Here is a 24,098-nt window from a genome sequence, read left to right on the forward strand (position 1 = left end):
TCCCAAGGTCACCCAGTGAGCTTCATGGCCGCAGAATTTACACAGAAGTAGACTTACAACGGAGTTCTCCTAGTTTGTTGCCACTGGCATAGGAATAAACAGCGCCCCCGAATTTCAGCCAATTTTTGGTTCTGTAAATATAGATCACCTGGGACAATAAATAAATTTCACGAAATCCATTGCTTTTTGTCACTGCAGTGGTTTTTTTTCTTCTTCATTCCAGTCAATGTCAACATATTAGGGTTATTTAAAAAAATGTCCCATGTTTATTTTTCGTTGTTGTTGTAAGCAAAATGGTAAAAGCACACTTTTACTCTGGGCTCTCGCAATGACCTGACCATCTCATAAAGTCAGGCAAAAGACAATGGCTAGCGATACCTCTGCTGTATCAAAGCATGAATTGGCTTAAATTATACTGGCTTCCCTCAAATATCCCTGGGATTATTATTATTTCCTTGCATGTTTACAGGCACACCTAGCCCCCATTGCAGAACTGTACAGTCAAACCTCGGATCCCGAACGCCTCTGTTTCAGAACGTTTCGGCTCCCAAACGCCGAAAACCCAGAAGTAAATGCTCCGGTTTTCGAACGTTTTTCAGAAGCCAAACGTCCAACACGGCTTCTGCTGAGTGCAGGAAGCTCCGCTCCTGCAACCAATTGGAAGCCAAGCCTCGGTTGCTGAACATTTCGGAAACTGAACGGGGTTCTGGATCAGATTACGTTCGACAACCGAGGTTCAACTGGATCTGCTAGATCTTTTGAGGAGGGGAGGGAGCCATGAGCGGGGGAAATCAGCTTAAATCTGTGCTGCAGAAAGGACCAAAGAGCCCCCTGTTGCAGCCACAGAGCCCCCGAGAAGAGACCAGTAAGTTGGCTCCCCATCTTCAACCTTTTTACACAAAAGACGATGATACAGGCACCACGCCTTCCTTTAGAGATGTATTTTCTGCTTGCAAAAGAAAAGAAACAGGGTCACAACGAAGGCACGGAAATTCCGGGAAAGCCACCAAAACAAGCAAGAGGTAGCCGGGATCTCGTCAGAATACAAAATCTTCGTCCGCCATATCTATCGCCCACGCAAACTTTTCCCTCTGGGTCTTGTTAAAAATCTTCTCAATGGGCACGCAAAACCTTTTACACCTGTGGGCAAAAAGAGCACATCAGGGCGCCTTTGGGTATCAAAGCCGGGCCTCTTGGGGATTGGGTTCAGATCTCACACAACCCCCTGCTTTTAAAACAGCTGCGCTGGTTGGCAGTTCATTTCCGGGCCCAATTCAAGATGCTCCTATGGGTGTTTGAAGCCCCAAATAACTCAGGAGCTGAATAAATGAAGGGCCACCCCTTACCCTACAGACCCTGTCAGGTGCCGAGATCAGGAGAGGGGGGCCCTCTTGGTAGCTCCTCTACCCTCAGAAAGTGGTGGCCCAGGGGGACAGGGCCTTCTCTGTCATGGCCCCCCAAACTGCGCAACTCCCTCCCCACAGAAGTGCGCTTGGCACCTTCATTGTACAGCTTCCAGAGGATACTGAAGATGCGCCTCTTTGCCCTGGCCTTTGAGGTGTATGTTTTCAGGACCCTGTGACCGTATGTTGTCCCAAACAATTTTTAATATTGTGTTTCGATTGTTGCAACCCTAACCCTGGAGCTTTAGGGTGGAGGGCAGGCAAATCCTAGCAATCATGACCGGATTGCCGCTTTTGCACCAAACTCACGGCAGGACCGCCCTTCCTCAGGCATTCAACCCACCAGGCCACGCTGATGCGCGGGTCCGAGTAATTCAGCTTGGAGGTGCCCAGAGCGATCTGCTTGTTCTCCTCTTTGTCTGTGGCTTGCAGGACCAGCTTCTCCAGCTGCTCTTCCAACTTCTCTACGTGCTTCAGCTTCTTTTCTAAAGCGCTGGTTCGGAAGAGAGGCACCGCCGCACACGTGAGAACGCAACAGCGACCGGCAAAGCGAGCCGCTAGTCCTCATGGTTCACTACCAGAATAGCTTGGCAGACGCTGCTCTGCTTCCTTATTAACATTCCGACTGTGACCTCTGTCGCTGTAGTCCAGGCACAGGCAAACTCGGCCCGCCAGCTGTTTTGGGACTACAACTCCCATCATCCCTGACCACTGGTCCTGCTAGCTAGGGATGATGGGAGTTGTAGTCCCAAAACAGCTGGAGGGCCGAGTTTGCCTATGCCTGCTATAGTCTTAAGATTTCAGTCTGCTTGTCTGTCTATTTATTTAACAAAACTTTCATACAGCTTAATTGTAAAAGCAAACCACCACCGCCACCCCAAAGTAATTTACAAAAATAAAATAACTTTCCAATTTAAAAAAGGCAACTGACAGGACAGGTAAGAGGCATGTGAAATTAAGACATGGCAAGAGGTCCGTAACATTTTGCACAGTGAGCTTGGCTGGCAGCCAATTTAGGATAGATGAAAAGGAGGGATTGTTGTTCTATAATTCTGTAATTCTATAACAGCTTGGTACGGTACAGCCTCCAAGAGAGACAAGAAAAGGCTCCAACGAGCTGTAAGAATTGCAGAAAAGGGTAACTGGTGTTAGCTTGCCTTCAATAGAGACAATTTATGCTACCCGAATTAGGAAGAGAGCAGAGGGAATTGTAGCAGATCCTTTACATCCCGGTCATCATCTGCTTGATTTACTTCCATCTGGACGTTGCTACAGGACTTCATATACAAAATCGGCAAGGCACAAGAATAGTTTTTTCCCTTGTGCCATTAAATTGTTAAATTCGTAGCTGTATAGCTGAAGGGGAGGTAAATTATGGGTGGGGTTTCTTTGCTTCTTTGTATTGTGAGAGGAACCGTGTCTGTATGTTTACATTGCAATGTAGCCGAAACAAATTCCAAGTATGTTGGAAAATGGACTTAGCCAATAATAAATTATTCTGATTCTGATTCTTATTGTTGTTCAGTCGTTCAGTCGTGTCCGACTCTTCGTGACCCCATTGACCAGAGCACGCTAGGCTCCACAGGTTTAATTTTTGGAAATTCAATCTGCTGAGTTGTGGCGATGAGCGCTGGCTTAGACGAAGGAGGAAAGGTCCGCTAACAGCCATGGAGGCCATATAGAACCTCCAGCGTCAGAGGCAGTATACCTGCTGGGAAGCAACAGCAGGGGAGAGGGCGGTGGCTGCCTTCATACCCTGCTTGCTGGTTTCCTGGAGCCATTTGGTTGGCAGGGCACTGGACTAAAAGGGGCCATTGGTCTGGTCCAGCAGCCTGGCTCTCCTTTCGCTTTTTTCCTAATAATACGGGAGGCGACTCTAGCATAGAACGTTTATCGCATAAGCAACCGCTTTGCCAAGGTTACCCTGCAAGCACTTGCATATGGGAAGAACAAGCATCCTGAATTAGTTCCCCGCATGTCAGTTCTACGACGAACCTCCTAGCAGGTAGTAGCCGTGTTGGTCTGCCGTAGTCGAAACAAAAGAATAATTAAAAAGAAATCCTTCCACTAGCACCTAGGAGACCAACTAAGTTTGTTAAAAAGCAAAGACATCACCTTGCCAACAAAGGTCCGTATAGTTAAAGCTATGGTTTTCCCAGTAGTAATGTACGGAAGTGAGAGCTGGACAATCAAGAAGGCTGATGCTTTTGAATTATGGTGCTGGAGGAGACTCTTGAGAGTCCCATGGACTGCAAGAAGATCAAACCTATCCATTCTCAAGGAAATCGGCCCTGAGTGCTCACTAGAAGGACAGATCCTGAAGTTGAGGTTCCAGTACTTTGGCCACCTCATGAGAAGAGAAGACTCCCTGGAAAAGACCCTGATGTTGGGAAAGATGGAGGGCACAAGGAGAAGGGGACGACAAAGGATGAGATGGTTGGACAGTATTCTCAAAGCTACTAACATGAGTTTGGCCAAACTGCGGGAGGCAGTGAAGGATAGGCGTGCCTGGCGTGCTCTGGTCCATGGGGTCACGAAGAGTCAGACACGACTGAACGACTGAACAACAACAACAAAGTTTGTTATTGGCATGGAGAACAAACTTAGTTGGTCTCTAAGGTGCTACTGGAAGGCATATTATTATTATTATTATTATTATTATTATTATTATTATTATTATTTATTGTGTTTCGAACCTCCTAACAGTTAACTGAAAGGATAACCCAGGACGCAAAAGGAACCGGCTTCACTCACGCTTTAGATTTCCCATCCCTTTTAGTCCTGCAATCTGTCTTCGCCCTCTTGAGCTCCAGCTTTGCATCGCACAACTGGTCCCTTTTGACATTGATCTGCAACGGCAAAAAGCAGGCTGGGTTCAGGCCTTGTCTTTCTCGGCAAGCGTGGATGGGCTACAAGTCCAGTACAATGTTATCTTCACAGTCCTCCTTCCCACTTTGAAAAACACCCCCCGCCCTGCCCTCCTGCAGCTTCTTCTCCACGTTCCTGTCTTGAATCCAGCTTAACTGTCTCGCCAGAGTGGTGCATGCTCTGGTTACCTCCCGCTTGGGCTACCGCAATGCACTCTACGTGGGGCTACCTTTGAAGGTGAGCCGGAAACTGCAATTAATCCAGAATGCGGCAGCTAGACTGGTGATTGGGAGCGGCTGCTGTGACCATATAACACCAGTCCTGAAAAACCTACATTGGCTCCCAGTACGTTTCCGAGCACAATTCAAAGTGCTGGTGCTGACCTTGAAAGCCCTAAACGGCCTCGGCCCAGTAGACCTGAAGGAGCGTCTCCACCCCCATCGTCCAACCCGGACACTGAGGTCCAGCTCCGAGGGCCTTCTGGCAGTTCCCTCCCTGCAAGAAGTGAGGTTGCAGAGAAGCAGGCAGAGGGCCTTCTCTGTGGTGGCACCCTCCCATCAGACGTCAAGGAAATAAACAACTATCCGACTTTTAGAAGACATCTGAAGGCAGCCCTCTTTAGGGAAGTTTTTAATGTTTTATCATGTTTTTAATTTTATCGTGTTTTTAATATTCTATTGGAAGCCACCCAGAGTGGCTGGGGAGACCCAGCCAGATGGACGGGGTATAAACAAATTATTATTATTATTATTATTATTATTATTATTATTATTATTATTCACCCAGCTGTTCAGTCCCAACAGCACACCAGGAGAGCTTTGTTCAAGGAAATCAGGAGGACTAGATGATTATAAATATAAATATAAATATAAATATAAATATAAATAATAATTTATTTATACCCCGCCCATCTGGCTGGGCTTCCCCAGCCACTCTGGGCCGCTTCCAACAAAATATTAAAATACAATAATCCATCAAACATTAAAAGCTTCCCTAAACAGGGCGGCCTTCAGGTGTCTTCTAAATGTCTGGTAGTTGTTGATCAGCGAGACAGATGGAGATACCCTCGGATTGTCTCGGCGCCCCCCTCTGCTGGGTTACCTTAGCCTGGAGGTTTTGCATGGACTTCTCAAAGGTTTTTGGAGTTGCCCGCTGGTGGTTGCAAAGGATGGCGACCGCGCGGTTGGCTCGGTTGTAGGAGAGGAGCTTGGAAGCCACGTTGTCATCCTCTGTCAGTAACCAAAAGGCCAGGTTGAGGTGTATCCGTGTCTCTGACACAGAAGCAACCGGGAACAAGCACTATCGCGCCAGCCTTGTTGCAAATGCAAGAATTCATAGGAACACAGGAACATTTCTGATAAGACCGGTAGCCTCTCCATCCCAGCATTGCCAAGAAGAAGAAGAAGAAGAGTTTGGATTTGATATCCCGCTTTTCACTACCCGAAGGAGTCTCAAAGCGGCTAACATTCTCCTTTCCCTTCCTCCCCAACACTGACTTGCAGCTACGGGGGTCGAGGGCGCGACCTTCCCCATCTATGGCGGGGGCTCTCCCAGTTTCTGACAACAGACCCCACCCTCTTGTGCCTCTGAATACCAGTTGCAAGTAGGGCCAGGCAATATATTGACATATTGTCCAAAACTGGTTTGAGGGTCCATATCGTGATAAATCAGCCCTGAGTGCTCACTGGAAGGACAGATCCAGAAGCTGAGGCTCCAGTACTTTGGCCACCTCATGAGAAGAGAAGACTCCCTGGGAAAGACCCTGATGTTGGGAAAGATGGAGGGCACAAGGAGAAGGGGATGACAGAGGATGAGATGGTTGGACAGTGTTCTCGAAGCTACTAACATGAGTTTGGCCAAACTGCAGGAGGCAGTGGAGGATAGGGGTGCCTGGCGTGCTCTGGTCCATGGGGTCACGAAGAGTCGGACACGACTGAACAACAACAAAATCGCAATAACATTTTCTAAACATCTGACCTGGCAATATATCGCATATCCTGATGTGTGTGTGTGTGTGTGTGTGTGCTATGCAAAAATCGCAATGTGGGGGAAACCGTGAAACCAGGCAATGCCTCGACATGGCTCCATCCTTATTTCAGACATTGTGATGCATCACAATGTTTAGCTGGTGATATATTGCGATGTTGAAAACCAGGTATCACACAGCCATGGTCGCTAGGCATCGTAAGGTCTCTCCCCTTGTGGCCTTCACGGAGGATAAAGTTCTCAACGGCTCCTAGCCACAACAGCTACGTTCTGCCTTAGCTGTTGGAGGCAGAAATGTTCCTGAAGGCTAGTTCCTGGAAACACAAGCGGGGGAAAGTGATCTTGTGCTCAAACCCTGCTTGGGGAGCTTCCCAGACACATCTGCTTGGCTGCTGTGAGAACTGAAGAAGGGATCCGATAGGACCTTGGCCTGATCCTGCAGCCAGACCCTTCTTACGTTCTCCTAAACTTGAACACCACCCAAAATTCAAGAGCGACTCGAAGTTGCACTCCCCATTTGGAACAGGAGCGCATCTCCCTCCCATATCAAAAATGTGGTACCTCGGGTTACAAACTTAATTCGTTCCGGAGGTCCGTTCTTAACCCGAAACCGTTCTTCACCTGAGGCACGCTTTCGCTAATGGGGCCTCCCACTACCACCGCGCCGCAACCGCACGATTTCCATCCGCATCCTGGGGCAAAGTTCTCAACCTGAGGTACTACTTCCAGGTTAGTGGAGTTTGTAACCGGAAGTGTTTGTAACCCGAGGTACCACAGTACTAGTATTTATTCTGGACGACCCAGCCAGACGGGTGCTGTGTTATTATTACCGTTACTAACTACTGCTGTTCTAGAAACCCTGCAGAGACTTGCTGGAATTAAATCCAGCTGGTGCAGCAGAAAAACCCATTTACCATCCGTCAGGGCATCCAGCTGTTCTTGCAGGGTGATGGAGGCATTGTATGTCCTGAAGACCTTAGCTGTCAAACCTTCCATCAGGTCCTGGAGATGTTTGTTCATGGTTGATGTCTGGAAAGGAAAGGAAGTTAATTGATTAAAAATAAATAAAAAATTGACAAAGGTTTTTTTTTTTTAGTTTAAAATACATTTAAAGGGACGCAGGTGGCACTGTGGGTTAAACCACAGAGCCTAGGGCTTGCTGATCAGAAGGTCGGCGGTTCGAATCCCTGCCACGGGGTGAGCTCCCGTTGCTCGGTCCCAGCTCCTGCCAACCTAGCAGTTCGAAAGCACGCCAAAAAGTGCAAGTAGATAAATAGGTACCGCTCCGGCGGGAAGGTAAACGGCGTTTCTGTGCGCTGCTCTGGTTCGCCAGAAGTGGCTTAGTCATGCTGGTCACATGACCCGGAAGCTGGACGCCGGCTCCCTCGGCCAGTAAAGCGAGATGAGCACTGCAACCCCAGAGTCGTCTGCAACTGGACCTAATGGTCAGGGGAGCTCACCCCGTCGCAGGAATTCGAACCGCCGACCTTCTGATCAGCAAGCCCTAAGCTCTGTGGTTTAACCCACAGCGCCACCCGTGTCCCTTGGCCACCCGTGTCCCTTGGGTATACAAATCTGCTATTGCTTGGAGAACTTGGGCATTCAAAATACACGGGATCGAAACATCCATGAAGGTCAGCCTTTACTTACAGATAGCGTGTCGAAAAGATCGTCCCTGGGTCCTTTGTTCTCCATGAACAACTGCAAATTCTTGAACACCTGCATTGATCAAGAAGGAAATTCTGAGACCAAGGTCAGCTCAGGAGAACGGCAGGAGTAAGTATAGTGACTCACAAGTAAAGGCTGGCAAGAGGGACAAAAGCCAAATATACCTTTGCGGGAATAACACTGGAGCTTTATTTCATTTACAAATTCTCCAGAAGCCCAGAGGCCAGTTCCAAAGGTGGATACTAACTCGTGGATCACTTAATAAGGACATTCTTTATAGATGTAAACTGATTTTTGTTTTTTTTAAAAAAAGTTGTTATTCAGGATTTTCTTTCTTCACAAAACAAACAAACAAGGAAAAGCACATATAGCGTCTCTAAACTGTTATAAGTTGTGGTGTATGTTGAGGAATACAAGTTTTCATAATGTCTTTTTTGTGTCCTCCAGGGAAATTTAAAGAACAATAATAAGATTTTTATTTTTTATTTTATTTTTTTAAAAAAAGAGGACGGGCTTTCCGGGAACACTGTAGCAGAAACAGCTTCAAATGCCTCAAAGGAAAGTCAAATTCACAATCCCCCAACATGAGCAAGGACAACTCTCTGTAATTTTCACTGCTGGGAAGCTGCAAACAGCTGGGCTTTCAACGAGACTTTTAAAGAGACAACTTTCTACATCTGTATTACAGATGGCTTTAGATGTTGTAACTGCTTTATCTGTTTTATCACTAGGCTATCTCTCAGTATGCTTTTTAAAAATATTTTTTATAGATTTTTTCATATCACATTGCACTACACACCTATCACAACCACCCCCCTTCTCCCCCCGTATCTTATATATCATCAATCAATCATATTTATTATTTCCTCTCTTCTCCCAATTCCTTCTGCCCCAACACTATTTCCTTCCTATTTCATTCCTATTTCCTAGTTACAGTAATCTTTGCATTCTATAAACTTCCCAAATTTTCTATGTATTCTTATTTTCTATCTTTACAAATTTTCCTTCTATCTACCATATTTTTCGCTCCATAAGACGCACTTTTTCCCTCCTAAAAAGTAAGGGGAAATATCTGTGCGTCTTATGGAGCGAATGGTGGTCCCTGGAGCTGAATTGCCCAGGGGCCAAAAGAGGATCATGCTTTTTATTTTACAGAGAGAAAAGGGAGTGTTGAAAGGACCCCGCTCAGCAGCTGATCAGCAAGAGATCGGGAGAGAGATAAGAGTCCCCGCTCCCTTGCAGCCCCGCCCACCATTGTTGAATGTGCTGCAAAGGGAGGTTGTTTGTTTCCCCAGCGACATGTGACTGGCTGATTAGATTATCTGTCTGGAAACTGTAGAGTAGAAAAGGCTCCCTTTCCTATAGAAGCTGCAGAAATGTGAGTTGAACCCCATAAAAATGGGGCTTTTCCTTTTTGCTTTTCCCCCTTTGCAAAAGGAGCTTTGCTTTTCCCTCTTTGCAAAAAAAGCTGCAAAACTTTTAGCTGATCCTCAAAAAAAACCCAGGGCTTTTCCCTTTGCAAAAAAGCTGCAAAACCTTTAGCTTTACATTATTTCATATTTTCTTACAAAGGAATAATAACAAGTAATAATAATAATAATAAACTTTTATTTATATCCCGCCCTCCCCGGCCGAAGTCGGGCTCAGGGTGGCTAACATCAGATACGTATCATTGGTATAAAATCAAACAATAATTAAATTGCCTCCTAAAAACATCTCAAAATCAAATTGAAGTCTAATTAAATCACTTTCCACAGGGTTAGGGTTGGGAACAGTAAGTGCTCCACTGAACTGAAATTTCACCCTTCATGACAAAACAGCCAAGTGAACAGCTATTTTGGTGGAGGAGGGTCAAGATATTAACAGATATGCATGAAATTTCATATATAGCTGTATAATCCCTAGTATAGTAAGATAAGACCTTTGGAGCAGACATTTTTTTTAAAAAAGTTTTTTATTAACCGCCCTATTAGGGCAGTAATTGTTCCTTGATCATTTTAATCCTTCTGAAACACAATTGGCTTGCTTGTTGCAAGATGCGACCCCCCAAAGAACATTACAGGTTGCTAGATTCTTGATTTCAGTTATCTCACATAAAAGACGCCATGGAACACTCCAAGAATATTGATATATATTATTCAATAATTCCATCTTAAATGGCCTTGTAATATTATTGGCATCATTTTACCTGTAAAACCGAGATGACTGGGTGTGTTAGTCTTCTAATTGCTGTGTCGATGTTCATGACGTGTGTGCTTTTGTAATCTGAATGTATTTTATTTTATTTTAGTTTATTTTACTCCTGTTGTGGGCTTATAGCCTAATAAAGATACCTCTCTCTTCCTTGATAATTTGTCACCCCCTCCGTTATGGAACTTGGGGTGGTCCGCCCCCTACTCCCCCCTTGCTACGCCCCTGCCTGCATCCCTCCTCTCCAGCGACGCTGCCTCTCTCACCTGCTTCTCCACGGGCACCAGGTTGTAGTAGCGAATGCAGTCCTTGCCCAAAAAGTCAAACTCCACCACGTTCTGCTTCCCGTCCATCCGAGGATGCAGCCTCAGGTGCTCGACGCGGAGGGAGCAGCAGCCCACCGTGTCTGCCGTCTCCCCTTCCTCCTTTTCATTCCCCGCTCTCAGGGCCAGCTGCGGAGGGACACAAGAGCCAGGGGGGAAGGGGGGAGTCAGGCGCAGGCTCTCTCCAAAACACTGCTTCTAACTTGCGTTGCAGGGGGGGGGCGAATGAGTGACCCCGCCTAGGGAACCCCTTCCAACTCCATTGGCACAGCTGAGAGACCACAAACTTTTAGTTCCTTCCCTCCTCACTCACTCCTTTGGACCCCATGTCAGGGACATGGTGGAGACCGCTCCCCTTCTTCCTGCACCTTCCCGAGAAGAGGAGGACAGTATAGATTCAGAACAGCGGTTTGCAGAAGGTCACAGTTCAGAGGCTGCAGAGGGGAGAAGCTAGGAAATATTGGGAGGGGATCAGGAGGAGGAAGAAGCACAAGGAGAGAGACAGCTGACAGACTCAGTGTCTCTAGAAAGCATTCCTGAATCCCCCCCCCAGGACCAGGTGTGTATTGGGAGTACAGTGGTACCTTGGGTTACAGATGCTTCAGGTTATAGACGCTTCAGGTTAGACTCCACTAACCCAGAAATAGTACCTTGGGTTAAGAACTTTGCTTCAGGATGAGAACAGAAATCGCGCAGTGGCAGCGGGAGGCCCCATTAGCTAAAGTGGTACCTCAGGTTAAGAACAGTTTCAGGTTAAGAACGGACCTCCAGAACGAATTAAGTTCTTATCCCGAAGTACCACTGTAGTAGAACAGAAAGCAGAGGCAGAAAGCACAGACCAGCCGGCGCAGGGCGAGACGGAGGGGGTGGGACTTTACTCGGAGCAACGCCATTACTGCAGTGGAGAGGCCCTTCTCAAAGTCTCTCTCTGTAAATATTGAATAAAGGACTTGGTAAGAACTCTTCTTGTTATGTGCTTCTGGGCTGCCCACTATGGAAGGGATGAGGTTCCCTGAAGCCTGATTCCCCCATCAGCAAGGCTGAGAGGTGGGTCTTGACAGTCAGTGTGGTGTAGTGGTTAAGAGCGGTAGACTCGTAATCTGGGGAACCGGGTTCGCGTCTCCACTCCTCCACATGCAGCTGCTGGGTGACCTTGAGCTAGTCACACTTCTCTGAAGTCTCTCAGCCCCACTCACCTCACAGAGTGTTTGTTGTGGGGGAGGAAGGGAAAGGAGAATGTGAGCCGCTTTGAGACTCCTTCGGGTAGTGAAAAGCGGGATATCAAATCCAAATTCTTCTTCTTCTTCTTCTTCTTCTTCTTCTTCGGGCAGCCCAGCACCTCCAGACACACTGCCCAGGCTTGCACTCCAGTGGAGTCACTTGGGTGCTGCCAGTGGTGGAGAACGGGGGGGTGCAGTGGGGGCGGACCAACCCAAGTGTCACCATGAGGAGGGGTGACAAAATGGCAGGCGGCACTCACCGTGGGGCCTGCAGCACATCCGAGCCAGGCATCTCTCCTGGGAGTGATGCGGTGGCTTGGGCACCGGCAGGCTCCGCAATGCCCCAAACGGCCTGCCCGCTGCCTCTCCCCAGGACCGGTGCTAGGGCTTCTTGTGCCCTAGGCGAGACCCCCCCCCTCTTGCGCCCCCCCCCCCCGCCCAAGCCTGCTTTAGCGGGAGCCGGGGGGATGGAGAGGCAAGCAACAGTTTCTCCGCTGTAGCAGGGAAGCTGCTGCTCACCCGTCCCGCCTAACCTGGCCAGCGCCCCCTCTATTTTGGCACCCTAGGCAATTGCCTAGTTCACCTTAATGGACGCACCGGCCCTGCCTCTCCCCCAGCAGTAGGGCGTCTGAGTGGGATGAGGCAGGCAGACTCCAGAGGCCCCGTGGGGCGTCCTGCCCTGGCTGGCCCCGCCCCTGCAGGCAGCTGACCCCGCCCCCGGGCGCAGGGCACGCGCGCCACCACAGGCGCCCGATTGGTTTGCTCCACCGCTGTGTGCTGCTAACGCTCTCGAGGCAGGCGGGTGCCAACGACAGCAGCCAACACTGCATGGTTGCCGCTCTGGCAACACCTGTGCTCTCCAGGTAGCGACTGTCCGAAACGGGCAGCGAGGTGGGAGAAGCAAAGGCAGGTTCCTACACTAGCAGGGCCACAGCTCAGGGAGGGCCCTGAGCTCAGCTGCATGTGCTCTGCATGCAGATCATGCACAAGGACCAATCCCAAGCAGCTTTTCCAGGCAAGGCTTGGAGGGACACCCTGTCAGAAATCCTAGAAATCTGGCTCTGAGGGCCTTCTGGCAGTTCCCTCCAGTGAGGTTACAGAGAACCAGGCAGAGGGCCTTCTCGGTGGTGGCGCCTGCCCTGTGGAACGCCCTCCCATCAGATGTCAAGGAAATAAACAACTACCTGACTTTTTGAAGACACCTGAAGGCAGCTTTGTTTGGGGATGTTTTTAATGTTTGATGTTTTATCATGTTTTTAATATTCTGCTGGGAGCCGCCCAGAGTGGCTGGGGAAACCCAGCCAGATAGGCGGGGTATAAATAACAAGCTATTATTATTATTATTATTATTATTATTATTATTATTATTATTATTTCTAGAAAGGAATATTCGCAACCGGCTTTAAGAGCGATATTCCCCGCCCCGGAAAGCAGCCCTTACCTTGTCGATGAAATAAAGGGCCACGGACCTCTGCCGCTTCTTCATCTCCTTCGATTTCCAGTCCGCCCGGTACTGAGCACGAATCTTGCCCACCACCCTTTTCAAGCAGCGAGCAATTTCGTATTTCTGCCAGTCCTTCTCCCCCTGGAAAGAGAAGCAGAACTGGAGATGGCAGGCCTCCCGGAGAAGGAAAGGAGCCCCAAATCTGACGAGTGCCTTGGGAATTAATGGATCCCCTTGTGGAGGCTACCAAGAGAGGGAGGGAGGGAGGGAGGGAGGGAGGGAGGGAGGGAGGGAGGGAGGGAAGTCTTGCAGGGAGGACTGCTATCTCAGTAGGAGAGTATCTGCCTTGAATGGAGAAGTTCCCAGCTTCCACCTCCAATGGCCTCGCCAGGTAGGTCTGAAACTCTGGAGAGCTGCTGCCAGTCAGAGTAGACGTTACTGAGCTACATGGACCAATAGTTTGGCTAAAGGCAGCTTTCTACATTCCTAAGGAGGGAGGCAGGCAGGCAAAGGCAGCAGGGCAGGATCCATTTGGATCCCAACCCCAACAAGAGCCAACTTGTGGCAACTGCATTCTGTGAAAGAACATCTCAAGGATACGGAAACCAAGCCTTATGAGGAACAGTTGAAGGAGCTGGGTCTGTTTAGCCTGGAAAAGAGGAGATGAGGGGAGATAGGATAGCCATCTTCAAATATCTCAAGGGCTGTCACACGGAAGAGGGAGCAGCAAGCTTGTTTTCTCCTGCTCTGGAGGGTAGGACTCGAACCCATGGCTTCAAATTACAAAAAAAAAAAACGAGATGCCGTCTAAACATCAGGAAAAACTTTCTGATGGTAAGAACTGTTCAACAGTGGAGTCGACTACCTCAGAAGGTTGTGGACTCTCTTTACTTGGAGGTTTTTAAGCAGAGGTTGGATGGCCATCTGTCACGGACTCTTTAGCTGAGATTCCTGCATTGCAGGGGGTTGGACTAGATGACCCTTGGGAGTCCCCTTCCAGCTCCACAATTCTATGCTGGTTCCTGCTGTGGGGTTTTCAGCACTACTCTAGTGGGATTTAGCATACCGTATTTTTCACTCCATAAGGCGCACCGGACCATAGGGCGCACCTCGTTTTTAGAGGAGGAAACAAGAAAAAAAAATCTGGTTTTCCTCCTCTAAAAGCCCTGTTTTTTTGAGGATCAGCTAAAGGTTTTGCAGCTTTTTTTGCAAAGGGAAAAGCCCTTGTTGTTGTTTTTTGAGGATCAGCTAAAAGTTTTGCAGCTTTTTTTGCAAAGGGAAAAGCTCTGTTTTTTTAGGATCAGCCTAAAGTTTTGCAGCTTTTTTTGCAAAGGGGGAAAAGCAAAGAGGAAAAGCCCCATTTTTATGGGGTTCAATTCACCTTACTTTTTAGGAGGAAAAAAGTGTGTCTTATGGAGCGAAAAATATGGTATATATGACGCTAACACAGATGAACACGTATACCTTATTAGCCTGAATATAAGCCTCATGGTTTTTTTTTCCAAATTCCGACCGTCAAAAGTTAAAAGAGCGGCTTAAATTTGCGACCTTACAAAAACAGGCTTTTACGATACCGCTGCTGAAACAGACATCCGGTAAAACGGAACGGACGTGAGTGGCTGCGGAATTTTAAGGGAGTGGCTTATATTCGGGTATTGTCTTCCCCCCCCCCCGCCTTGAATTTCATAGGTGCGGCTTATATTCCGGCCAATGCGGTATTTGCACCCAGGGATAAGACACATGATGTTGAACATGTAGCCCATGTCTGGGCTGGTGCAGAGAAAGAGCTTGAAACAGATACAGTGGACCCTCGCGTTGCGTACAGCTCTGGATACGTAACTTTCGGGTTGCGAACACGGCAAACCCGGAAGGGTTTCACTGTGAGGCCATACGTAGAAGCATGTAGAGGTTTGGAGCTAACAAGCTCAGAGTTAACAAGCTCAACCAGGTCACCCCGCCCACAAGAGGAAAAGCGTCCCCGGAAGACTCTGTGTAATGTGTAATGTGATACTTGTTGTTTCTGCATCTTTTTCTTTCGTTTTTGGCCGGAGAAGGCAAAATGTCTTGTGTCTCTCCTGGAATGTAATTTATGCCTTGTAAATAAAGCTTCTAGATCAGCAAAAGAAGCTGGACTTTGTCGTTTATAATTGCTGGCATGCACACACACCGTTGCGCGAGAAAATACTCTGCGGATGGCACAGGAGAACGCAGAAGGAAGCGTGCTGGACTCCATTTGTGTGCAAAGTTGTTTTGAGGCTTTTCCAACAATCCAAAAGCCTAGAAAGCAGCGCATCCAGTTACAGACTTTTCAGGTTAAGTACGGACCCCCGGAACGAATTTAATTCATATCCGGAGAGTCCACTGCCCCCATTCCTCACCTTCAGCTTGGAACTGGGGTTCAACATTATGTACTTTATGGCCCCATTAATGTTCTCCGTCCAGGACGCCAGCCAGGTCACGCTATTGTCACACCGAACTTCCTTCCATTTGTGCCCGGGAGGGGGTTTCGGGGTCTTGGGACCCCTGGCCAAAATAGGGGGGTAGAAGAGGGGGAAAGGTTAAGTTATCGGAAAGCAGAACAGGAGACATCACAATCTGGATGGTGAAAATACGCGTTTTGTGCATATAAGCGACCAAACAACTGAATTCTCTGGACTACTTTTACAGGGAATCAGGGTGGATAAAAATCAGTGATTTTTTAAAAAAAAAAAAATCCAAAAAAATCAGTATTTTTTTATTTAAATTGGATTATTTAAATTGGATTTTTGAAATAAAAATGCTTTGGGATGAAAAATCTTTCTAAAGATAGTTTTCTATTTAAATTACACCATAGTCCAAAGGCTATTCATCAGGAAATAAGGATTTGTTTTAAGTTTTTCATGTGTACTTAAAACTTAGTCTAAGTTTTTTATTTAAAAAAAAAAACACGTTTAACCACATCAGTTAACAAACATGGATACATATGCTATAATGTTATTGCTTTAGTTAAATAAATTGTTTAAAATGCTATTAAGGAAATGATTGTTTTTCAACTCTTGCTGACTTGTGATTTAAATCGTGATTAAATCAATCTGATTAAATCAATCTGATTAAATCAATCTGATTTAAATCAAATTCACCCTGTCAGAAACACAATCAAAATGTTAGGCAATTAAAAAATAACCCTACTATCAATTATAAATGAACGATTTTTTTTTAAAAAGCCAAAAAAAACCCCAGCCGAATAAACACTTTCCATTTCCATCTTTGCTGATGCTGCAGGTGGAATCAATGGAGTCGATGAGATGTAGCCATTGGTAGATCTAAATGCATTCCGCTTGGATGCTAAAAATGATTCCAAAATTATTATTTTATTTCTCGACTGCCTCTCTCTTACAAAGACCCACGGCCTTGTAATGCACAATACACAACTGAAATAGCAATTTATAAAAATAATATAATAGTAATAGTAATTTATTTTTTTCTACCCTGCCCATCTGGCTGGGTTTCCCCAGCCACTCCAGGCGGCTTTCAACAGAACATTAAAAACAGAAGGAAACTTCAAACACCTAAAACTTCCACAGGGTGGGCGCCACCACCGAGAAGGCCCTTATAAAAACAGATGAAACCGTTGTTTGAGAGTGGGACGCAGGGGGTTGGACTAGATGGCCCTTGGCAGCCCCTTCCAACTCACCAGTCCTATGTCTCCTTCTGTATCCCTTTTATTTAAGTTACAGGTGGGTAGCCGTGTTGGTCTGCCATAGTCAAAACAAAATAAAAAGTTCTTTCCAGTAGCACCTTAGAGACCAACTGAGTTTGTTCTTGGTATGAGCTTTCGTGTGCATGCACACTTCTTCAGATACACTGAAACAGAAGTCACCAGATCCTTAAATATAGTGAGGGAGTGGGGAGGGGTATTACTCAGAAGGGTGGTAGGAATGGGTGATCAGCTGATAGGTGTGGAAAACCTGTTGACGACTCTTAACGGCTGCAATTAGTCTTGCAGGGAAAGGCAAGGGGTGAGATGGCTATGTTATGTATAATGAGATAAGAATCCAATGTCTTTGTTCAGACCAGGTTTCTCCATGGTTTTAAGTTTGGTGATTAGTTGCAATTCAGCCACTTCTCTTTCCAGGACATTCTATAAAAGATCTCAAAGTAGCTGTCTTAATACAAAGAAATTTCAGAAATAGACTGGAAAGAGAAGTGGCTGAGTTGCAACTAATCACCAAACTTAAAACCATGGAGAAACCTGGTCTGAACAAAGACATTGGATTCTTATCTCATTATACATAACATAGCCATCTCACCCCTTGCCTTTCCCTGCAAGACTAATTGCAGCTAATTGCATGCACACGAAAGCTCATACCAAGAACAAACTCAGTTGGTCTCTAAGGTGCTACTGGAAAGAATTTTTTATTTTGTTCCTTTTATTTAATTTCTTTCCTGCCTTTCGCCAGGGCAGGTTCCAACAATTAAAAAAAGCAATATTGAAAGAAGTTTGAAACAGGCCTCTCTATCTTTGCTCCTCAAGGGATGAAATCCCCTTTGAGCCCAACAGAGCCGGCCTCCCAAGCCACAGTTACCCACTTGCTACAGTTTATGATGACATCTTCGGGCATGATCCTCTTCTTGACCCTCCCCATCTTTGGGTGGTCCCCACGGCCTCGGAAAAGACCCGGCGGCTCCGTCTTGAAGTTGCCAATCTTCTCCCGGTGCCCGTCAATCGTGCAGTAACCGTATTCCTCTTGGATTCTTTCTGCTTCCTTTTTTAATTTCTGGGTTTTTTAAAAAAGGGCAAAAGAAATCAAAGAAATGGGACTGAGAGGTAGATTAACGTGCGGGGCCAGGTGTTATTCTGAGAGTTTTAAGTTAGGCTTTGATAAGGGTAGAGGAAGAATGGGCGGGGTATAAATAATAAAAATTACTACTACTACAGCCTGTCTCGTCCTTCTCGTGGTGGACTGACTGTACAGCCTTCAGGTTTTTGCTAAGGCTAGCCCATTTGGAACGTATGTGGCTGGGGAAACCCAGCCAGATGGGCGGGGTATAAATAAATTATTATTATTATTATTATTATTACGTGCAATAGCCTAAGCTTCAAGACTATTCATTTTGATGTCAATTAGTTAGAGAGAGTTGATAAACCGCTTTATCACAGAGGTATCTAAGCGGTGCACATGATCAAACTGCAGGCAACACAGAGCCATTAAAAGCATGTACGCATAAAATAAATAATGGTTTAAACGCAGGTGGAAGTCTGAAAACAACTTGTTGTTGTTCAGTCGTTCAGTCGTGTCCGACTCTTCGTGACCCCATGGACCAGAGCACGCCAGGCACGGCTATCCTTCACTGCCTCTCGCAGTTTGGCCAAACTAATGTTAGTAGCTTCAAGAATACTGTCCAACCATCTCATCCTCTGTCGTCCCCTTCTCCTTGTGCCCTCCATCTTTCCCAACATCAGGGTCTTTTCCAGGGAGTCTTCTCTTCTCATGAGGTGGCCAAAGTATTGGAGCCTCAACTTCAGGATCTGCCCTTCCAGTGAAAACAACTATAAGTAACTAAATTATGTATCTGGGAAGGCTTCCTGAAATACCAAAGATTTCAGTGGGCAAACAGGGAGGGCACCTGCCCAACGTCAAGAGGCGGGGAGTTCCAAAGTGCAGATGCTGCCACAGTAAATGATCAACTCCTGAAAACGGACATTTGGAGGCACTTGCAAAAGTTCCTCTGATCAAAGTGATTGAATAATTATTATTATTATAAAGTGGTTGAATAGGTGCATTTGGGGGCAAAGTATCCCCTTAAGTTAGGAGAAAAGCACAAATCTACAATTGCAGTTCAGTGGCGAAAGAGGCCCTGGGTTTTATCAGCAAGCAGGGGTGAGTCTGAACCTGTTTCTCCTCCTTTGACAGAGATTTCTGTTCCTCCTGTCTCTCCACAAAATATTCGTGAATCTCTCTGAAGTCGCATTTGTCCAGCTGCTTGATCTTCTTCCTCTCCTCCGACGTCATCTGCTACAGGAAATCAAGGAGGCAGGGGTTTGAGTTCTAAAGCTGCCCGCCACACCAAGAAATAAGGCACATCAGCCATGAGCTTATTGTCAGTAACGCCTGCCTTCACCCTTAACAGAGAACCCCAATTAGCTGCGTCCGGCGGATTCACGTGTCTGTCTAGGGACGCGGTTGGCGCTGTGGTCTAAACCACTGAGCCTCTTGGGCTTGCTGATTAGGTCAGCGGTTCGAATCCGCAACGGAGTGAGTTCCCGTTGCTCTGTCCCAGCTCCTGCCCACCTAGCAGTTCGAAAGCACGCCAGTGCAAGTAGATAAATAGGTACCGCTGTGGCGGGAAGGTAAATGGCGTTTCCATGCGCTCTGGCACTCGTCACGGTGTCCCGTTGCACCAGAAGCGGTTTAGTAACACTGGCCACATGACCCGGAAACGCAGGCTCCCTCAGCCTGAATGCGAGATGAGCGCTGCAACCCCACAGTCAGCTTTGGCTGGACTTAACTGTCCAGGCATCCGTTACCTTCTTTTTTACCTTTACCTAGCTCAGGAACACCCAAAATGGCTGGTAGTGGCTCTTCAGTGGAGCCTCCATGTTGGAGGTAGTCTACCTCCAAGTACCAGTTGAAGGGGACGAACCACAAGGCCCTGCCCACCATCCTCATCCCCCTCGCCTGCCTGATTCCCAGAGGGACCGGGCTGACTACTGCCAGAAACACAATACTTTGCTCTGATCCATTAAGATTGCAATTATTTTCTAAACTTATGCACCTGAGGATGCACCTTAGGGAAATCTCAAGGCCGGCAGGAAATTAGCCTGATACAACAACAACAACAACAACAAAAATGTGTCTAGAATGTCAGTAAAATGCAAGTATATGGTCCCAGGACTTTCCAAGTTCTGGGGACCTTCCTGGCTCCTGCTCATTGCTGATCTTTGCAACAGCATAACAATGGGGGCCGCCAGTTCCAGTTCCGGGACCTTCCATGCTTGCCTTCCTAAAGTCCTAACAAAATAAAAAATAAAAAAAATTCCTTCCAGTAGCACCTTAGAGACCAACTAAGTTTGTTCTTGGTATGAGCTTTCGTGTGCATGCACACTTCTTCAGATTCCTGAAGAAGTTGGTCTCTAAGGTGCTACCGGAAGGATTTTTTTTATTTTTGTTTTTGTTTTGACTATGGCAGACCAACACGGCCACCTACCTGTTCCTAAAGTCCTGTTACTTATTTAATGTTTAATTTTACATAGTCGTAGACTGCATACAGGAAGCGCAGCTCAATCTATTTGATTCCAGCTACGAATTACTTCCTTCCTGTAAAACATCTTAAAGCAATAAAAACGATTCCATATCTACAAATGATTACAAGCAATTCCATAGATGCTGTAAGGACGTTCAGTGGTTGCTCATGAGTAAAACGCCAAGACGTAGAACTTCTAAACTAAGTTCTTTATTGTGCAAGTTATGTACAGTGGAGCAAAAGTTCAAACATCCATCTCATCCCTCTGCAGAGTCCAGGAATGAACCCTTCCGGTTCTTTGTCCAGCAAAAGAGGCGCGGGATCCTGAACCCCCGCCTCCCCCTTCCACGTCCTTCCTGCCTGCGACCTCGGAGCGTGGGAACCTGACCCCGTTCCCCGCTATCCCCTCGGCGTTCAGGCTCTGCGATCCTTTCAGAGCCCCTGCACCGCCTTCCTGCCTCTAACTCCCCCTCCCCACTGGAGGAATGGTCGCTTCCGGCGGAGGAGGGGGAGGACGAACTGGTGAATAGCGGAGCGGGTTCTCTATACTGCAAACGCTCCCGCGACTCTACCACCCGTGGGGAGGGGGGTTTCCTGACAGATGCAAAGGATTAAAAGTGATTGTTGTTGTTGTTGTTCAGTCTTTCAATCGTGTCCGACTCTTCGTGACCCCATGGACCAAAGCACGCCAGGCAACCCTATCTTTCACTGCCTCCTGCAGTTTGGCCAAACTCATGCTAGTCGCTTCGAGAACACTGTCCAAAGTGATTGCAAAGGTAAAACAGATTTCAAATCCAACATAGATAGACTGAGATAAAGATCTCCACTTAAAAGCCTTGTTGAACCCTCTTGGACCAATTTTTGGGTCATAACTGACCTACTGTGGGGCAGTTGCCAGAAGCACAAAGAGCTGCTCACTAACCCATTGAGCCCTGTTTTGTCTACACTGACTGGCAGCAGCTTCCCAGGGTTACAGTTGCCAGCCTCACCTGGACTGACCCTGGGACTTTCTGCACACAAGGGAGATATTCGGCCACTGAGCCACACACACACACCCCTCTCCCTAGGAAGCCGCAGGCAAATACCTCTGTCCAGTCACAGAAAAAATTCTTCTTGAAAATCGCCTTTCTCGTGTAGTCGTGATCGAGCATCTTCGCATAAAACGTGGCTATCTCCTCCGTCGCCGCGCTGAGTTTCATAGGCTTGCCTGGAAAGAACAACAACAGCGCCCCGGCAGGAAGAAACAAAACTGTTTTAGCCATCTTGCGGTCTGCTTTTGAGTTGTAAAAAGGTCGATTTTTATTTTATTTTTTGTCCTAGAGACAAAAACGATCTCTAAGCAAAGTACACAAAATCATCCTAAGTAATGCACAGATAGAAACCAGCAACATTTTCAAAGCAAATACGGATAACTAAATAGCATGTTTGTGAAGGCTTGCTAAAGTATTTTTTTAAAAAAAGGTTTTCCGTAGGTGCTTGAAACAGTGAAGCAAGGGTGGACTGCCTAACATCAAGAGGCAGGGAGTTCCAAAGTACAGGTGCTGCCATGCTAAAGGAGGCTTCTGAAGAGCATCTGTTTGGACCAGATCTGCTTTTGGATTAATCCAGCAGACCCTTCTTAAGTTTTTGTGACCCCCTGCAGATGTGGTTAACTGTTCAGACTGGAAAACCTTTACCAAAAAATACGTTTGTTTTAGTTGACCTTTGTCCAAGACCTTGCCATTCAACCATTGCCTGTTTCCTTCACCAACCTGTCCGGCACAGAGGGTTGGCTATGCCAGTAAATAAAGGCCCTTTCAGTCTAGGGTGGAGTGTTTTGGGGGGGGGGGCATTGCAGGTACATTCTGCAACATGGTATTGATGAAATTATTCATGGTGGATTTATACTGGACTGCCCACACATCATTCCATTTTGCTCTGCAATGATTCCACCACGTTACCGCATAATTGCCACCTGGGGGGGGGGCATCTTATGCTATGACACAACCAAAGCACGACCAAAAGAAAACCCTGACCCGGAACATGATTTATTGAAACCAAAAGTTGCAGGATTTCAGCAGGGAGCTCTGGGGTGTGCACCGATTGAAAAGGAAGCAGTATCCTGAATCTCTTGCAGGAGGTAACAGCATCGGTTGCATATAACCGCCCCATCATCATCATGAGCACAAACCGTCACGATTGCACAATAAAAAGGACATCTGGGCGGCCCTAAACTCCAGAGATTAAGGGGTTGTTTAGCGCAGACGGTCAGGGAACAAATATATCCAACTTGGCGAACTTGGGGAGGGTCAAAGGAGCAGCATCTGGGCTCTAGCAGGTTTTCTCTTGCTCTCCTCCTCTTAAAGGCGCAGGCTACATCGACGTGGTCGCACCAATCCTGACTGGGCTGTTGTGCCATCTCTTTCTCTCATCCCAGCCCCCTGCCACTCAGGGTGACTTCAGGGAAGCCAGGGACCTGCACCCCATTCCAAAAAAAAAAATTGAAGGAAAGATCACCCACCGTTGTAGTAGAAGCAGACTCCCCGCGGCAGCCGTTTGTAGGGCGGCGCGAAGTACGGTCCCCTGTGCTCCAGCTGCTGCCACTTCGCGCCACTCGCATGCTGCTCCTCTTCCCACCTGGAGAGAGCAAAAGATGCTAGAGAACCAAGGGTGAGATTTCCCCTTCCTGCTCAAAGTTAACTCGGACAGCTTTGTTTATTGTATTTGAAAATCTGATTAATAATAATAATAATAATGCAGAATGCCACGGCGAGGCTCCTCACGGGGTCTTTGCCGCGGGACCACATTCATCCAGTGCTTTACCAGCTGCACTGGCTCCCGGTGGAGTACAGGGTCAGGTTTAAGGTGCTGGTTTTGACCTTTAAAGCCCTATGCGGGAATGGGAGATTGGCTGATAGGTGTGGAAAACCTGTTTACCACACTTCTTCAGATACAGGTTTACCACACCTATCAGGAATCACAAGACGGAGAAACCAGTAGGAGAACACTTCAGCCTCCCAGGACATTCTATACAAGATCTCAAAGTAGCTGTCTTACTACAAAGGAATTTCAGAAATATACTGGAAAGAGAAGTTGCTGAATTGCAACTAATTACCAAACTTAAAACCATGGAGAGACCTGGTCTGAACAAAGACATTGGATTCTTATCTCATTATACATGACAAAGCTATCTTTAGCCATCTCACCACTTGCTTTTTCCTGTAAGACCACTTGCAGTCGTTAACAGTCTCTACAGGTTTTCCACACCCATCAGCTGATCACCCATTCCCACCACCCTTCTGAGTAATACCCCTCCCCACCCTCTCACAATATATAAGGGTCTGGTGACTTCTGTTTCAGTGTATCTGAAGAAGTGTGCATGCACACGAAAACTCATACCAAGAACAAACTGAGTTAGTCTCTAAGGTGCTACTGGAAGGGTTTTTTATTTTTTATTTTGTTTTGACTATGGCAGACCAACACGGCTACCTACCTGTGTTGAAAAATTATTATTATTGTTGCTGCAGTGCTGCTGCTGCAAATCTCTCTTACCTGATCTTCGAGGTCTTCGCATTCCTGCACGCTGCGCGAAGCCGCATGGCATTAAATGTCAGGAAGCCTTGGAGAGAGGCTGGAGGGAGCCGGGCATGGAACGGGCAGGGTGCCCATGCAGCCAGTGAAAGCACATGCTTAAGCATTCCAGGATGCCGGGCATGTCAGTCTGCAAAAGCCTGACCCTGCTATGCCTCCTTGCCTGCTAAGAAGATCTTGCAGCAGCGCATCCCGCAGCCCA

General features: G+C 47.0%; 1 protein-coding gene across 1 annotated transcript; it reads right to left on the reverse strand.

The window, feature by feature from the left end:
• Positions 1-926: 926 nt before the first annotated feature.
• TOP1MT (DNA topoisomerase I mitochondrial) lies at positions 927-24,098 on the reverse strand. Its single transcript, XM_033155938.1, has 14 exons — positions 23,858-24,098; positions 22,827-22,942; positions 21,412-21,533; positions 18,976-19,098; positions 17,672-17,859; positions 15,481-15,625; positions 13,100-13,243; positions 10,382-10,567; positions 7,908-7,976; positions 7,172-7,286; positions 5,373-5,500; positions 4,158-4,252; positions 1,747-1,896; positions 927-1,140 (listed from the first exon to the last, which is right to left on the reverse strand). The coding sequence occupies exons 1-14, from the start codon at positions 24,001-24,003 to the stop codon at positions 1,038-1,040; spliced, it is 1,830 nt and encodes a 609-aa protein (XP_033011829.1). The 5' UTR covers positions 24,004-24,098; the 3' UTR covers positions 927-1,037.

This window comes from Lacerta agilis, chromosome 7 (genome assembly GCF_009819535.1).
Source record: "Lacerta agilis isolate rLacAgi1 chromosome 7, rLacAgi1.pri, whole genome shotgun sequence".
Classification (NCBI taxonomy): domain Eukaryota; kingdom Metazoa; phylum Chordata; class Lepidosauria; order Squamata; family Lacertidae; genus Lacerta; species Lacerta agilis.

Coding starts and splice junctions, on each gene's coding strand:
- TOP1MT (XM_033155938.1), bottom strand. CDS start 24,003: ATGCTTAAGCATGTGCTTTCACTGGCTGCATGGGCACCCTGCCCGTTC. Junction 7,977..10,381: donor TGGTGCCCGTGGAGAAGCAG/GTGAGAGAGGCA, acceptor TGATCAATGCAG/GTGTTCAAGAATTTGCAGTT. Junction 4,253..5,372: donor TGCAAAACCTCCAGGCTAAG/GTAACCCAGCAG, acceptor TTGCCGTTGCAG/ATCAATGTCAAAAGGGACCA.